The 14,923-nt window shown below is 40.6% G+C and overlaps 1 protein-coding gene across 3 annotated transcripts in view; it reads left to right on the plus strand.

Moving 5' to 3' along the window:
* The first annotated feature begins 3,414 nt into the window (after nucleotides 1–3,414).
* Nucleotides 3,415–14,923, plus strand: part of mapk6 (mitogen-activated protein kinase 6) — a 29,708-nt gene continuing 18,199 nt past the window's right edge. The window contains exons 1-2 of one of the 3 annotated variants that reach the window (XM_072465430.1): nucleotides 3,415–3,509; nucleotides 13,829–14,645. In XM_072465430.1, the coding sequence (XP_072321531.1) occupies nucleotides 14,409–14,645 (237 nt within the window). In that variant the 5' untranslated portion in view covers nucleotides 3,415–3,509; nucleotides 13,829–14,408. Of the gene's footprint in view, nucleotides 3,510–6,399; nucleotides 6,485–10,948; nucleotides 11,095–13,828; nucleotides 14,646–14,923 lie in introns of those variants that run through there. The other 2 variants (XM_072465431.1, XM_072465429.1) reach the window with 2 other exon arrangements.

Genomic DNA, 14,923 nt, shown 5'->3' on the forward strand with positions numbered 1-14,923 from the left:
GTTTTAAACACTGTAAAGCACTTTGAATTGCAGTTTGTATGAATTGTGCTTTATAAATACATTTGATTTGATTATATATAATTTTTTTTAATAATAATGCAAACAAAAAATACAGAACCGTCTTTGGGTCACTGAAAAGCGCTATATAAATAAAAGTTGTTATTATTATTATTATTATTATTAGAACCGCAGACCAAGACACAGAGTGCAGCGTGACAAAAGTACAGTCTGTTAAAAGTCAGTCCAAATACTGTTTGTCCCCATTTGTTCCAATGACACAAATTTGTCCATTTTTTTACATATCTATTGTCGTCATCCATCTCCTTGTCACTGTTTTTTTTGCTGCAGCCAAAAGAGCATTCCACAGGTATCCATCAATCCATCCCATTGTCAGAGCTTTACATCCGAAATACACAGTTTCAAAGTCCAACGGAAATGTCGGCGTTGAAGACGGTCTGCAGCGCTTCATTAATCTCAGTCCAGTATTTCTGAACAACAGGACAGTCATTTAAGATAAGATAAGATAATCCTTTATTGTCCACACATGGGGAAATTTCATTGTTGCAACGCAGGTAGATTCAGAGGAAAAGAACAGATAACTTATAAGAAGTTTAAAAAACACTCTTAATAGAAGAACTCTTATAAACAAAAACTCCTATAGACAAAACCTCTCATTTCCCAACAAGGGATGGAGGGGAAAAATAAATAAAAATAAATATAAAGATAAAAATAAAAATAAAATATAAAATAAAACACAGCTAGCGTAAGACATTTATGATCCTCTTGACAGACACAACCTCTTCAACAACAACGTGCACTTTGACACCGTGTTATAAAATACATCGATACACTTTTCAGACATAATCCCACCATCAAAAACCAACCATTGAAATTCAGAATAAAACCAATTCAAACAAACAGCCCTGTTTCTAAATGTCATCTTAGACCAATGTTGTGATTTTAAAACGTACAAAATGTGTGTGAAAAGGTCTGGTGACAGTGCTGCTTTACATTTGCCCTCCTGCCCCGTCGGACTGCTGTTTACTCCTCTCATGTGACACGCTGGACCCTCATTCCACTTAGACTCCGCGGATCACATCACATGTATTTGGATAACGCGCGCCTGATCCGAGAGACGTCTGGTTTATCTATCAGCTTGTCACTTTCACACGTTACCGTCTGCTGCGTTTGGGCGAGATAATATTGCATGGGGACTTTTGGAATGAATCGAATCGAATGCAATGCCATTCCGTCATCGCCTGTTGTTGCTTATTTGCTATCTTTGTTCTAATTTTAAAAAGTAAATTTACATTCTAGAACTACGTGGTGCAGTGATATCCAGCATTTTCGCTCTCAAAACTGTGAGAATTATTCTTATATATTGTTAATGAGCGAATCAAACTATTTTATTGTAACTGTGACATCAAACAGGCACATAATATATTTTGAAGTTTTTTGTGCATTGTCCCTGATCAAAGAATTGGATCAGAATTCAAACTATGCCAATATCAATCTAGTTACTCCAAGAAACTGTACTTCCTGGAGTAGATTTCCGACACAATACTTTTAATTCTATCAGTAATTCTATCAGTATCTTCAGTAATCACACTGTATTTTGTGCTTCAGCTTGAGTCATGTTATATTTAATGTTATTTGAGTACAGTTTTTGTGGCTACTCTACTTACATCTTTAAAAATATCCCATGTTGGATACCCGTAATATCACTAAAGGGGTTAAATTGTGGGCTTCTCGCACTTTCAAGACCTGGAGGCAGTTTATTGTGTTGGACAGACAACAGTTCAGAGAAAAAGGAAAATACTGCCCGTTCCTGGCATTTATAACACTTTTATTATGAGTAATGTCAACAGCAGGTCACAGGACATTCTCTACCTGAAACATGCAAGTGTTGTTGCGTAAAAAGACTTTGGACTTCAAACTCTTCTGGAAACATCTTTGTGCTATTGTAGATTTTGTTCTAGACTTACATTTTTTCTAGTTCTTGTCATTATAAGTCCCATGGATTTGACAAATGTATGTGACTCCAACTAAGTCCATCCACGTCACTGTCTGTCCAGGGCAGCTGTGGCTTCAAATGTTTGTCACTATAGAATGTGTGGAGTTTGCGTTTGTCTGAACTGAACTGCTTGTCATTATTATCAGTTGGTAAGAGATGACATGAATGCAAATATGGAACAATCTTATATCAAAACCATTTCATTTGTGCACCACTTTCGCTCAGGACCAGAGCCAGCGCTGCTTTCAGAGGCTTTGGTAAATCTCAAATGATCCTGGTGATAAACAACATTCTCTTTGGCTTTTGAAATTGTAACAAGTGAAGTCATTTAGCCTTGTGTGGCTCATTGTCTTATAAAGTAAATGTTGTAATGGATTCTGACAATGAAGGACTGCATAGTGTGGTAAAGATAGTATTTTCTTATGTTTTATTTGGAAACTGATGGCTTGAAAAGGCAAAACAATATCACGACAGAACAGGTCTATGTTAATATATTATAATACAATAAAGTGTAGCCAACATTTTCTTTTAGGGGGTCCGTCATTTACAGGTGTTTTTATTGCTAAAGAAAAAAATAAAAAACAACATGCTTCTGCACTGAGCAGACTCGCCTCTCCACAGATCTGACCTGTACCAGCCCATGTTTTGGAAAATGATAGGTGAAGGAATGGTCCGTATTCTGGTGTGTTTTTGAGCGTGAATGTGGGACAGATGGAAATCAGCCCATGGCTACAATCCCACATGTTTACAGTATGTGCACATGTATGTTCCTCAACACGCAACTGCCCGACCAAGTAAAACTAGTAATCATAAGAGTAATATTCATATTAATATCTCTATGACTTACTACTTTACAGTGCATATGATTAGTTTATTATTTATTTATCAGGGACCATGTTTTTCTAATTATTACTTTGTTTAATAAGATATAGGACATTTTAGGACATTATAGGATATTATTATTTGTCATAACTAACACAACCATAACTATTGTGTATGGATTTTGACATTGTTTATACTTTGGTCGCTAGGTAACAGTTGTGGAATGAAACATAGGTTAAAAACTTGGTAGTAAAATCTTAATAATCATGTTCAGTGAAAGATGTAGTCTAACCTGTCACAAGCGCTTCAGCAGTTGAACAGTAACACCACCTGAGCACCACTCATTGGAAGTAAAGCTTGTCCTTGAACACAATAATACCAGCTCTTGTGCAGCGGCCCTTGTGGGTGCGTGACCAGGAGCGAGTTAGTGTGTGCCAGTAAAGGTCTGACTCCTCACCAGGCTCCTCCCCCTCCGGCCCGGACTATAACAACCCTCCGTGGAGCTCCGCCTCACAACCAAGACGCATGGACTAGAATACCACTGCTGCACTAACAATACAACTACTACAACACCTACGCCATCACGCACCTGTCGCCCGGACTACTTCTCATGCACGGACTCGTAACTTTTGTGCGATGTGGGATTTAGCAGTCATGGACATTGCATCAAAGGGTAAGTTTAATTTAAGGATGGTACATGACAGGTGACAGGTGGATGACTCTTTTCACAGAGACACAAGGGCAGCGGTGCAGTAATGAGAGATGTGGCTCCGAATAACAAACGTGCATTGCATTGTGTCGGCCAGTTTCAAAATGAGGTCGGTTTGGATCGGTGCAGTGAATAAAATGTTAAAATGCAGCTTTGGTGAATTTAGCGATCATGTTTAAATGTTTCAAGATTTGCAAATGTTGTGTTGGTTTTCTGATTGAGCTTTTATGGAGTTCTGGCTTAGACTTTATCTCAGTCATTGTGGCTTTGATTGCTCCTCCTGGTTTGAATGAGGTCTTGACCAGACCTTTGTCCTGGTTCAGAAGTACAGACCAGTACTTTGAATTCCTGAATTGAACCTGATTTGAACCTGGATTAGTTCCAGTGTTGAATTAGTTTGATCCTGTTCTAGTTCAAATTTGGAGACTTGGAGGAGTTCTCAAGGATTTAGCTCCCAAAAAGAGGTCCAAACTAGACTTCTTGAATCACAAAATGAACAGGTGGTGAGTAACAGCTTCTCAAAAGTAGATTACAGTTCCAAAACATCTTAAATAATCATAAAGGAATTGTATTTTCCGTTATAAGATGGTCGTTTTACAGGTAGAGGAGAAGGAAGGGTCGCCAACGTAACCACGGTAAAGAAAAAGCTAAAAGTTGCTAAAGGTTTGAGAAGTATCTTTTACAGGCTGCTGTTGTATTCGAGCTGGAAGTGTAAATAGGTCAATTGTTGTGTTTTGTGTCCACCTTTTCTTTAAGACGCAATGAAGAATTGAGTTTCCATGTCATATTTAGTAAATCTGTCATCTACGTGTTGGAATTCTTTACAACCTATTTGCAACCAAATACCCCTTTGCAAAACTGTTACCTAACACCAGCTCAAGTCACGTCACATCACAGGGAGAGCCTTCCGGGAAACTAATTAAGAAAATAACTGCATTTAAATTAAACATTTGCAGCAGTAGATGAGGTCTGGACGAATGTAATTACTCAACGTCGTGACATCTTTATTCGGAGAAAATCAGAGCAGCCAGTGTCAGATGGAATCATAAAAATATACTGCACTTGTGTCTATAAAACTGCAATACTGTTTTGATTTGCTTGTTTTATGTCAAAATTATAATAGTTCAGTCATGACAACAAGAGGAGCTGGATTATACAGTATGATTTAAAGACCAACTTGACCAAGAATGTTTTTTATTTAATTAATTGCCAATAAAATAATGCAATAAGAAAGAAAAGCTTGTTCTTGGTCAGTATATACTCTCGGATTATAAAGTATTTTCCAAACTGAATTAAAATGCCACTGAAATTTGACATTTTGAATATAAGATAAACTTCAATCTAAATCGTGTTGTAATGCGTAGGGTTTTATGTTGACGTCGCTGGTTGCGTGGCCGTGTTTGCTGTCAGAAACCCACTTGACGTTCACTCATGTTTGCCTCGTGCAACGTCCAACTCCTCGTCACGTCCAACTGTTTTTATTTTGAACATGACATCTACACCGCCGGCAGTTTCTGGGTCAGCTGAGGTGACACGGGCTGTGAATCCCTATTAGACCACTTTTTGTCTTCCCATGTTTTTGAATTATATTTTCATGCTCAGAAGTGTTGTTAATGTATCTTTTTAACTACTGTGCCCATGCGATTTCCCTTCACGATCAATCAAATGTGCGTTTAGAATGTCCAAACCGGCGTTAAAGTTTTGGTAACATTTGTGGCAGAGCGTGGAGCAGGTGAATGACGGGACAATGAGCTGAAGAGGTAACTGTCTCCACTTAGACACCAAATCCACTCATGTTTTACTTTACTGAGGTTGCATAAGAATATCTCTGATTGTGCCGCCAAGTCAGCTCTCATCAAAATCAGAAAGAGTTTTATTGCCATGGTCAGCGAACAAAATTCTCAAACTTTTTACTTTATTAATATCGTGCAACATAAAACAATCAATTATTATATAAACTATGGTTGAATAAAAAGCATGCACAAAACAAGCCGTCAAAATAAAACTCAATTTTGACTGAATATTACTAAAATATGGTATGGACATGATAACAATGCAAAACTACAAGTGCAAACACACTAAGGATCATCTTATTGACTGCACTTTGTCATTTGTGGTCTCCAATCTCAGTGATCTTTGATAATCTGATGAAACACAGAGAATCTGACATTATAGAAGAGATAATGGAGGAAAAAAAGAGTGTGATTTTAGATGTCTTGGCACGGTTAGGCTGCAGCAGTGTTACTCTGCTGTTGCATAACTTGGGAGAACCCTCCTCATGAATCATGCACCGACTTAAGAGAGGGACAGAGGGTAAACGGAAACATCACGGGTGAAACAAAGATGTAACCTTGCCCCCATCATAATAGAAAGGAGGATATGCGCGGGAGAAATGTGAACGGGAGGCTCATAATGAAAGGGATGTTGTAGCCTATAATAAAAATGTAATATGCAGAGAACGGAGGGATACCTGAATGGAATTAACACAGAAGTGAATCTTCCCTATTTCCTCTGATGTGCTGGTGTCAGTTTAGGTCCGACTCAGCCCGTGGCACTGTCTCTAAATCCCGCACGCGCTCTGGTTTGGGTCGTTACGTAACTTTGAGCACTTTGATGTTGCTGCTGGTTCATCAGAACGGCAGCCTGTCGCATCCCGGGTCCGCACTGCGCATGCTCGGTCCCCATCCGCTGCGAGGGAGCGCATCTGCATTCGGGCGCGTGGGTCCTCACATGGTGCGCCTGCTGCTGCGGCTCTGATGCGGCGCGCGCGCTTGCACCGCCCGTCCACCCGCGTCCAGTCACAGCCACGGCGCACGGACAGAGAGCAGAGCGGTCAGGGAGGAGAGGAATGCAGTTAAACTAGACGGAAAACAAGTCCTGGAGGCGTGAAGAGGAGGCGCGGTGTGGCTGCGTCTGCGGACTCGGATCCTCCCGCCGCAGTGAGTGACCATTAGTGACCAGAGCGCGACATGCACTCTGGAAACAAAGTTAATGCCGACAATAGAGACAGCAGAGGGACTCAATGTGGCGATTCAAAAAACATGCTGTTTGCGTTTGTTTTGCATGATGACATTGTTTTTCTGCACGTTGTTCAAGATGGCTTTATGTCAGCCTAAATGTGAAGAGGTAAACATTCACTGCATGTAAAACTGACCAAAGGTAAAATAAGGTAAACTCACACTGTTCTCTGCGCACTCTCGGTCTAAAAACGCTGTTGGAAGGCTTTTCAGTCTGATGCAGCAGCGTTTGAATGATCAGCAGCTTTTATTGCCAACTCACTGAATAGAACCTGAGGTTTGCCTATTTGTCCTGATCTGCATTTAGGGTATAAACTAGGCTTTACCAGGCCTATCTTAAGCAATAGCTTGAACTAAAATCACATCTATATAAGCTTTTATTTTAAGAGGTTTATTCATTAATATCTTTATCATTACAGGCCTATAGTTTCAGAACAGGCTGTATCAGCCTTTATTTCCAAGCGTAGGCTATACTGTTACTTTCAGCAGTAGTCTTTATTAAATAAGTGTAACTCAAACGCACATCTCAGAAAGGATTTATTGCCATTGTCAATTAACAGAATTCACAAACATAGGAACTTGTCTTGGTGATTCGGTGCAACATAAAAATAAAGAAAAATGAATAAGTAAAAAAGAGAAACAATTCAAATCTGCTATGGGATAAGAATAACAAGTAAAGCCGTGCTAGCAGCAATGATGGCTCTTGCCACACGTGCGACGGCCTTCCCGCCAGTGCATGTTTTCTGCTGCGTTTTGGGGCATACCAACGACGCTCAGTAATTCACCGTTGATGATTGCGTAGTTTGCGACTCAAATTGTTGTTTGTCCTGACAAATTGCAAGATTGTGCTGAACGCAGACCTGAGCAGGGAGAAAGAGAGAGAGCCTCAGTGACCCGGCTGCACTCCCCCTCCCTGTACCTCCGTCACCTAGCAACAGAGACCCGCAGCTAATGCAAATGCTAACGCCAACTCTAATGCTAATGCTAAGAGAGGAAATGTCCCATCAAAATAAAAGAGGAAGAGGAAGTGAAGGCATTCATTGCGCCTCTGCTGGCCAAGAGTGAAAAATACACAATATCTGCAATGCACTTTTTTCATGGCGTCTTGAGGAAAATATAATCCATGAGTTTCAAACAAATCAGACAATGTTGAGTTTTTCACACAATGGGTAGGGGGCGCTATAGAGTAAATTTGTTACATGGGTATTTATTTCCAATCAGATCATAAAAACGCATTAGTGAGTGAAATATGAGCTCCGTAGATCATTTCCATTAGGCGTGACTTGTCCTTGAAAAAACAGGAAATTAAGCCTTTTAAGTAAGGAATATTAAAAAAAAATTGGCTGATTATTAAATTTCAATGTCGCTAGATGCAGCGTGTTGTTTTGAGCTCAATCGAACAAAAATCCTAGGACAAGTACGATTTTGAAAAAAAAAAAGTCAAACGTGGCGGTGCCACTTTGATTCGACATGGCTGACTTCCTGTTTATCATAGAGCGATGCTGCCAGGTGTGTTTTACTCGTCAAAGGTCAGAGGTCAAAGGTCGCTCTATCACTGTCCCAAGTCTCAAGTGCCTAGGCCAAAGATTAAGAGTTTCATGTTTTTTCTTTTTTGCTCTAGTCGGCACTGGTGCGACGGGCGTTCTCGCAACCTCCATTTTATTGGAGTTCGGGCCGAGCCGATCGCATCTATGTCCCCATGTGTGACTTTTCATCGATGTTCAGGGGGTCAAAAATGCCCGAGTTGTGGCAGAAAGAATAAAGTCTAAAGAATAAAGTCTGAAGAAAGCCTAAAGTCTAAAAAAAAACACTTTATACTTCATTCCCCACCTCCCTGTACCCGTTCCAAGTTCCATTTTATTCGCCCCCATGTGAGACTTTTCATCGATGTTCATGGAGTCAAAAATGCCCGAGTTGTGGCAGAAAACCATGAAGAAGAAGAAGAAGAAGAAGAAGAAGAAGAAGAAGAAGAAGAAGAAGAAGAAGAAGAAGAAGAAGAAGAAGAAGAAGAAGAAGAAGAAGAAGAAGAAGAAGAAGAAGAAGAAGAAGAAGAAGAAGAAGAAGAAGAAGAAACCGGGCGAGATCAACGACTTCTCGCATTCTATGGAATTGCTCGAGCCAATAAGCTATAAGATAAAAAATGAGAATCAAAATAAAAAAATAGGCTTACTATGTCCACAAAAATGTACAGTTTGTGTCTGTGTTGCTGACTCTAGGACACATAGAGAAACCCAAGTGATTTTTGATAAACACAACATACATAACCCACTTCTGATAGGCCTGATAATAATAATAATAAATATAGCCGCAACCGGCAATGATCGGCCCTCGCCACGCCGCCGCCACACCGCCGCCACGCCGCAAGAGGAGGGGGCGCTAACGCGCCCCAATTGTCCTTTTATTACGCCTACTGCTGAATCTGTGACGCTGTCACATCTTCTCCCCTTTGTTTTACCATCAAAAAGCAATTTTATTTTGAATTCTTGGCAAAATGTGCGGCTTTGCCGCACAGACACCGTGACTCTTTGAATGAAAATGTGGATAACTTTTGATGGTCTTGAAGATGAGTCTCACCAAATTTCAGGTTAATAGGGCTGACGCCCTGGGAGGAGTTTGTGAAAGTCTAAAGTGTAAACATGTTCTGGCGATTTCCCCATTGGAATAACATGAAAGGTTTCGGTCATCGTTACGGCAACGCCATAACAATTATGACATGAGTCATTGACTTTTTTGATGGGGATGCTAAAATTGAGTTGTGTGTCAAATTTCATATAATTTCGCAAAACTAAACATTTAACCTCCATATAAAATCTGTAGGGGGCGCTGTGGCGCCAAATGAATTTATTTCACTTCAAGTAGGTTTAGGGCAAAGAGTTTAACAACTGATTCTAATTTGACGCAATTCGGACTTTATCTGCGCAAACGGCAGAAATTTTAAATATGGGAGATTTCTGAAATTCTAGCTACAGTTTGCGGCTTCGCCGCACAGAGACCGTGAGAGGTATCAATGTAATTTGGATAACTTTTGATGTCCCACTCCTCAGTAGCATTTTCACCAAATTTCAGCTTTTTAGGGCCAACGCCCTGGGAGGAGTTCGTAAAAGTACGACGTTTGGAAAAACTCCGAAGTCATGTTTAGCCATTTTTGAAGCAATATGGCCGACATTTGGTTGGGCGGACGGCGTTGCCGTAATAATATTTTTTACTTCTCTTGTCACCATCTACCTCTGCGCCAAATTTCATGATTCTACGATCAGATTTTTTTTGGGTCATTTCCCATCTCTCAATGCATTTTTGGTACATTTGGGGGCGCTGACGCGCCAATTTTTTTAATTTTAGAAAAGGGAAATAGCCAGAATGTAGAGAGGCACGATTTTTAGAGGCGTGCAAATTTTTGTGACTTTTCGTCAATGTTCACTGGGTGAAAAATAGGGGGGTTGGTCCCGAGAAGAAGAAGAAGAAGAAGAAAGAAAGAAAGAATAATATTCCGATGCGAAAACAATGTTTCCCATTTTTCAAATATCATAAACTATACATTTTCGGAAAGCGCTCGCGCTTTCCTACCTCATGGTGTGGGTCCCTGGTCACTGACGGGTACTTTCGATAATTTTGAGTGGGCTCCGCCCACTTTGTGTTTTTGGCCCTCTATACAGTAATAATGTTCAATTTTTGCCTTACATGCTTATATGCACGGAACATGCAAGAGATGGGGAACGTATTCGTGAGCTACTTAGCGCAAATGAGTGCTTTATATGGGGATGACGACCGCTTCGCGGTCGTCATCCCAATGTAAAGTGCTCGTTTAGTGCGAACTTTTGCACGGGCTTCGCCCGTTTACAACGGTAATGTTCCATTTTCCTACAACTAATTAGTATGCACGGGGCGTGCATGAGTGGAGGAGTGCGTTAGTGAGTGTTTGGAAGTGGGCGAGCGCTTCGCGCTCGATTTTGTGCGCACTATGTGCGCACTTTCGCAGCCGTGCTTCGCACGGCCTTACGAGATTAATAGGCCTCTCGCCAGCTTGTGGCGCTCGGGCCTAATAATAATAATAATGATGATGATAATAATAATAATAATAATAATAATAATAATAATAATAATAATAGGCCTATAAATCTCTATTTCAAATAATGTCCAAAATGTTCCACACTCCCATATCAAAGAACAACAATAAATGAGTTAGAAAATGCCCACGTGACCAAATGAATCCACAATAACAAACACATTTCAAGTCATAGCCCAAAACACAGTCAAACAAACAGTCATTACTATTCTAATATCCCATTATTACCGGACCAATCAGACAAAAAGACGTGTTTATTTCCCCAGTTCGTTGAGTTTATTTGTTTTGCCTCGTGGCGGTGGCGACTTTTCCGACACTTACGCACAGCAGCGTCATGACGTCACCCGTCGTTAGTCCAGCCCTGCCTCAATGGCGATTCCACCAGATCCGCAGGGCTCGCGGAGAGGAGCGCACGCAGCCCTCTGACCGGGTTTAACGCGGAAACTATCTAATGAGACGACAAAGGACTGTGAGTAGAACATTCACCGCGTCTTCACGAACGCGCCGCGACCACGTTATCCGCTTTTATGTCACGCGTACGCTCGGTTTGTGTCGTTTTTCCTGCCGCGGCTTTGTGCTCCTTCCGCTCGGAAACCCTTACCACGTAGTCAGATCCTCGGCCAACAATGAGGCTTTGTTCGCGCTTTCGGCCGGGTTTTCTCACGCGCCGACGTCCGTGACACAGTAAAACGTATAAATATCGGTCGATTGAGTTCATTGTTGTTGAAATACGCGTGTGTCTGATCCGTACTCGCCGCGGGTTTCTTGTCGTTTTGAACCACAAGGCGGGTCTGGATTTTTGTCATTTATTTTTCCGCCTGAAACGAAGCCTCCGTTACCGACATAACGAGTCAAAACACCGGGACTAACCTGCTTTCTGACTGTAAATGTTACGTGTTCTTGCACCGCTTTTGGGGGGAAATGGCCTTATCGCGCATCGTGTTGGTTTTTCGTGGCCGATGGTCGATACCGTGAAACCGGGACTGGCCGTGGCGAGCCGAGCGGGGGGAGGGGCTGTTTCCATTGTCGGACAGGAGCGACGCCGGTAAACGACGATGTTTACGAGGGCGACGACGATTAATCGAAATAATTGCGACTTATCGACCGCTTGAATAATATTTGGCTGGTTTGATTATCATTTTGTGAAACGTAAAGTAGAGTTGCAAATGGCCATAATCGTATTTTTATCATGTCAGACCTTTTATAACATTATTGACATTATTAAGCCTCCAGTCACCATATTTCAACCTTATAGTTGGTTTAAATGTATTTAAAAAGTCTACAATAGACTAATCGCTGACAAGCCAGCTTTTAAAATAAAATAAATTAAATTTGTGTGCATGCCGAAAGATGATTATCATAAAAAATGGCAGCATTATTGAATTAAAATGACAAAGTTGTGATTCTTGTCAATATATGTAACGATTTAAATTGACTAAATAAATTATTGTTTGACTAGTTAATCAAAAAATGAATCACTGACAAATTGACTTGCTGTACTAAAATAATTGATAGGTGCAGCCTTAGTATTGATAAGGTAGTTATCCCAATCTACCAAGATCAAATACTCAAATCAAATACTGGTAATTTGAATACTTTTACAGCAAACATATACTTGTATATAGACCGCTACATTGGCTCCTGCCTGTATATGATTAGGCACGAGTGTGTCTCTTGTGTTGACTAAAATGAATGCCTTTTTGTCAAAGTATTTCATGTCAGACCCTATTGCAAACAATGCGTCATCCAGTTGCACTTTACTCTTTTATTTGGATTCAAATCGATGTACCTACTCTGCACTATGGTCCTTGTAGTTAATTATTGCACAAACTAAGACCAAGGATTATTACCTGCATAGTTTTCACTGACTATCATGGGATTTTTCTACATTGTGCAAACGCTGTGTGAAAAGGTCGTTGTGGTCTGAGGTTCATGTGATTACTTTGTTCTTGGGTTTTATTACAGCAGGGGCGGTAAACGGCATTCAATATTCTGTTCACAATGTTTGGGTTTGATTTGATCTTTTTGATGTCTCTTTACTGCCTGTCTTTTGACTGTACTTTAACTTTTTTATTGAGGAATTTGTCTTGACCTGAGGCAACAACTAAGAACATTGCGTAAAGTGTTTTTTTGTCAGCAGTGTTAGTCTCATCTCCATCTGAACTTACCCTTTGGCCATTTTGTTCATTTTAAAGGTGTACTATGTAGCTTTCCTGGAGGGTACACCACCTGCTGGTCTGAATTAAGATGTAATCGCTTTTAGGACTGAAACAAATAAATTTAAATATTGCAAGATTTTTTGAGATACTTGTTGACCACAATAATTTCCGGGCTATAGAGTGCTCCTGAATAAAAGCTGTGCACACGGAATTTACAAAGAAAAACGAGATTGTCCACATATGGACCGCACCTGATATTTACACATAATATGGTATACACATGCACATGGTAGTGATGCGTCAGTTGTCTTTTGAACCGGGGGTTCAAAAGAATACGAGTTGGATTGTAATAAAACACACAGTATTTTGAAGCTTAACAAACAGAAAACACATCACAGCTGTCCTTACTGTCCCCTCTGTCCTTGACTCCGTGTGAGCTGATTTACCCGTGTCTGTGACTTCACATCTAGTTCATCTGCTCCTGAGCTTGGGTTACGTTAAGCATGCGATATTTACACAAAAATATGTCCCACTGTAGTGATGCAGTGTTGTATTTTGACCTGTGGGTCAGGTCTGGTCAAGAAAGTCTAATTTTAATGCTGCAGGCATTAAAACTAAACTGCAGACCGCCGTATATCACATGTCCGCGTGTGTCTGCGTTTCGCCGCGTCTACGTTCACTTCCTCATTAGACTCATTCCTCTGTGAATATGATGAGTCTGATTGTAATAAAACACACAGCATTTTGAAGCTTAAATTGCAATTTGCAATTACAATGAAGAGTAAACCTTGAAGCCAACCCGAAGTTACACCTTTAACTATTTTACATGGATGCGTTTTTTTGTGTAGTAGAAGAAACTCTCTGTGGTTAGTGTTGGTTATAATGTGACCCTTGAAGGCAATTTTTTTTTTTAACCATTGTTCTGTTTATTTAAGCAATTTATTACCGGCATCCACATGATAACTACTCAACTACTCAATCTAATGTGTTTTAATTGTTATTTACGAGTTCTAATTCGCTGTTTCTGTCTTGTTTTTCTTCCAGGTTATACCCAACTAAAATGGAGGATAGTTTTGATTGCGACTGTGGCGAACTTGAGCCACCTGATCACTGAGGCTTAACTCTTAAACAGAACACTCAAGGCCAGACGCATTTCAACCCACGGATCAGGTGTCTTAAGTTATAGCGGACAAGGAGGAGTAGGAAAATTACTAGTTAAATTTCAGTTTGTGCATTGATTTTTTTGCACAGTCCTATGAAGCTGCTCAGGACCAGTCAAACACTGAATGTACTGCACTGTGAGGATGCAACTACATGCTTTTTTTAGTTAAATTTTGTAGATGCTTTTGAATTGGCTTCAAAGTCCATTCCGTCACAGTCTTTATACACTACAGTTGCTCAACCAAGATTGGAAAACAAATTCAATTTAGTAGATTTTGCCTTTTCTTTCTCACAATGGATACACATTTAGCTGCGATAATGTTGCCCCTTATAATACAGTGAAGGCTACGCAGGGGAAGTTAGTAGTCGACTGTACTGGGGGGTCAGCCTCTGAAGGAGCGGTCTCAAAGTCAAGAGTTGGACTTTTAAACGGGCCGTGCAAAGTCGGTTAAAGGTAGTCAAGATGGCAGAGAAGTTCGATTCGTTGATGAACATCCACGGGTTTGACCTGGGCTCGCGTTACATGGACTTGAAGCCGCTGGGATACGGAGGGAATGGTCTGGTCTTCTCCGCGGTGGACACGGACTGTGACAAACGCGTCGCCGTGAAGAAAATCATCCTGACCGACCCACAGAGTGTCAAGCACGCCCTCCGAGAGATCAAGATCATCCGGCGGCTGGACCATGATAATATTGTGAAGGTGAGCATGTGCGCTGCTTGGGTGGATTAGCTTGGACATGGTGAGATTTGTGGTGTTAGAACAAAGAGCAAATGGAAGCTCTATTGGACTTGAAACATATTTGAAAAGTCAAATACCACATGGAGACTACAAGGCAACAAAGTGCCTTAGTTAAAGAAGAAAAGCTGTGGTTCAGATGATGCCTGTAATGACAGCTTGAGATGGAGAAATGTGAGTCTTACAAATTAGACTAAAGCCTTGATTCAATTTATCATATTGTTTGCTTGATCACAAAATTT

Source organism: Eucyclogobius newberryi, unplaced genomic scaffold, assembly GCF_026437365.1.
Source record: "Eucyclogobius newberryi isolate DKJ021-1_F unplaced genomic scaffold, fEucNew1.0.hap1 SCAF_5, whole genome shotgun sequence".
NCBI classification, from domain to species: domain Eukaryota; kingdom Metazoa; phylum Chordata; class Actinopteri; order Gobiiformes; family Gobiidae; genus Eucyclogobius; species Eucyclogobius newberryi.